The sequence below is a fragment of the Nematolebias whitei genome, unplaced genomic scaffold (assembly GCF_014905685.2).
Source record: "Nematolebias whitei isolate Nwh7 unplaced genomic scaffold, NemWhi1 Nwh_scaf_10069, whole genome shotgun sequence".
Lineage (NCBI taxonomy): Eukaryota > Metazoa > Chordata > Actinopteri > Cyprinodontiformes > Rivulidae > Nematolebias > Nematolebias whitei.
Window position 1 is genome coordinate 1 of NW_023628614.1, and position 2,160 is coordinate 2,160.

Genomic DNA, 2,160 nt, shown 5'->3' on the forward strand with positions numbered 1-2,160 from the left:
TCACTTTTGTGAAGAACGAGCTGAAGAAGATCCAGAATGTTCTGATCCCAGATTATCCAGAATGCTTAGAGAGTCAGAGAGAAGATGAGGAGGTGTTGGAGGGTGAGGATGAAGAGCAGAGGAGCAGCAGAGAGGCATTGATGAAGATCACAGTTTCCTTCCTGAGGAGGATGAAGCAGGAGGAGCTGGCTGACCGTCTGCAGAGCAGTAAGAGGATTTCTATAAACATTTAACTTTTGAGATTTCATTGTTGAGAGGAATTTATTCTTTAATTAATAAATGTATGATTTTGTTTGTTCAGGACAAGTTTCAGCAGTTTCTCATCCTAACCTTAAAAGTTGTGTGAAGAAGAGGTTCCAGTGTGTGTTTGAGGGGATTGCTAAAGCAGGAAACCCAACCCTTCTGAATGAGATCTACACAGAGCTCTACATCACAGAGGGAGGGACTGGAGAGGTCAATGATGAACATGAGGTCAGACAGATTGAAACAGCATCCAGGAAACCACACACACCAGAAACAACCATCAGACAAGAAGACATCTTTAAACTCCCACCTGGAAGACATGAACCAGTCAGAACAGTGATGACAAAGGGAGTGGCTGGCATTGGGAAAACAGTCTTAACACAGAAGTTCACTCTGGACTGGGCTGAAGACAAAGCCAACCAGGACATCCACTTCATGTTTCCATTCACTTTCAGAGAGCTGAACGTGCTGAAAGAGAAGAAGTTCAGCTTGGTGGAACTTGTTCATCACTTCTTTACTGAAACCAAAGAAATGTGCAGCTTTGAAGACTTCCAGCTTGTGTTCATCTTTGATGGTCTGGATGAGTGTCGACTTCCTCTGGACTTCCACAACAATCAGATCCTGACTGATGTTACAGAGTCCACCTCAGTGGATGTGCTGCTGACAAACCTCATCAGGGGGAAACTGCTTCCCTCTGCTCGCCTCTGGATAACCACACGACCTGCAGCAGCCAATCAGATCCCTGCTGAGTGTGTTGGCATGGTGACAGAGGTCAGAGGCTTCACTGACCCACAGAAGAAGAAGTACTTCAGGAAGAGATTCAGAAACAAGAAGCAGGCCAGCAGGATCATCTCCCACATCAAGACATCACGAAGCCTCCACATCATGTGCCACATCCCAGTCTTCTGCTGGATCACTGCTACAGTTCTGGAGGACGTGTTGAAAAGCAGAGAGGGAGGAGAGCTGCCCAACACCCTGACTGAGATGTACATCCACTTCCTGCTGGTTCACACCAAAGTCAAGAAGGTCAAGTATGATGGAGGAGCTGAGACAGATCCACTCTGGAGTCCAGAGAGCAGGAAGATGATTGAGTCCCTGGGTAAAGTGGCTTTTGAGCAGCTGCAGAAAGGAAACCTGATCTTCTATGAATCAGACCTGACAGAGTGTGGCATCGATATCAGAGCAGCCTCAGTGTACTCAGGAGTGTTCACACAGATCTTTAAAGAGGAGAGAGGCGTGTACCAGGACAAGGTGTTCTGCTTCATCCATCTGAGTGTTCAGGAGTTTCTGGCTGCTCTTCATGTCCATCTGACCTTCATCAACTCTGGACTCAATCTGATGGAAGAACATCAAACAGTTTCTTTGTGGTCCAAGTTATTTAAAAATATAAATCTTAATTATCTCCATCAGAGTGCTGTGAACAAGGCCTTACAGAGTCCAAATGGACACCTGGACTTGTTCCTCCGGTTCCTCCTGGGTCTTTCACTGCAGACCAATCAGACTCTCCTACGAGGCCTGCTGACACAGACAGGAAGTAGCTCACAGACCAATCAGGAAACAGTCCAGTACATCAAGAATCTGATCAGTAAGAATCTGTCTGCAGAGAAAAGCATCAATCTGTTCCACTGTCTGAATGAACTGAATGATGGTTCTCTAGTGGAGGAGATCCAACAGTCTCTGAGTTCAGGAAGTCTCTCCACAGATGAACTGTCTCCTGCTCACTGGTCAGCTCTGGTCTTCATCTTACTGACATCTGGAAAAATTCTGGATGATTTCAACCCGAGGGAATATTCTAAAGACATCAAGTCTATTCTGAGGCTGCTGCCAGTGGTCAAAGTTTCCAAAAAAGCCAAGTAAGTACTAAAATATAAAAATATTTCTAAATAAATAACATTTAAATAAACTTTGTAATGTGAT

The 2,160-nt window shown here is 45.0% G+C and overlaps 1 protein-coding gene across 1 annotated transcript; it reads left to right on the forward strand.

Annotated features, from left to right (window-relative positions):
- Positions 1-140: 140 nt before the first annotated feature.
- Positions 141-2,100, forward strand: LOC119429889 (NLR family CARD domain-containing protein 3-like). The gene is made up of 2 exons (XM_037697409.1): positions 141-207; positions 302-2,100. Exons 1-2 carry the CDS (start codon positions 141-143, stop codon positions 2,098-2,100), a joined length of 1,866 nt encoding a protein of 621 aa, XP_037553337.1.
- The last annotated feature ends 60 nt before the right edge of the window (positions 2,101-2,160 follow it).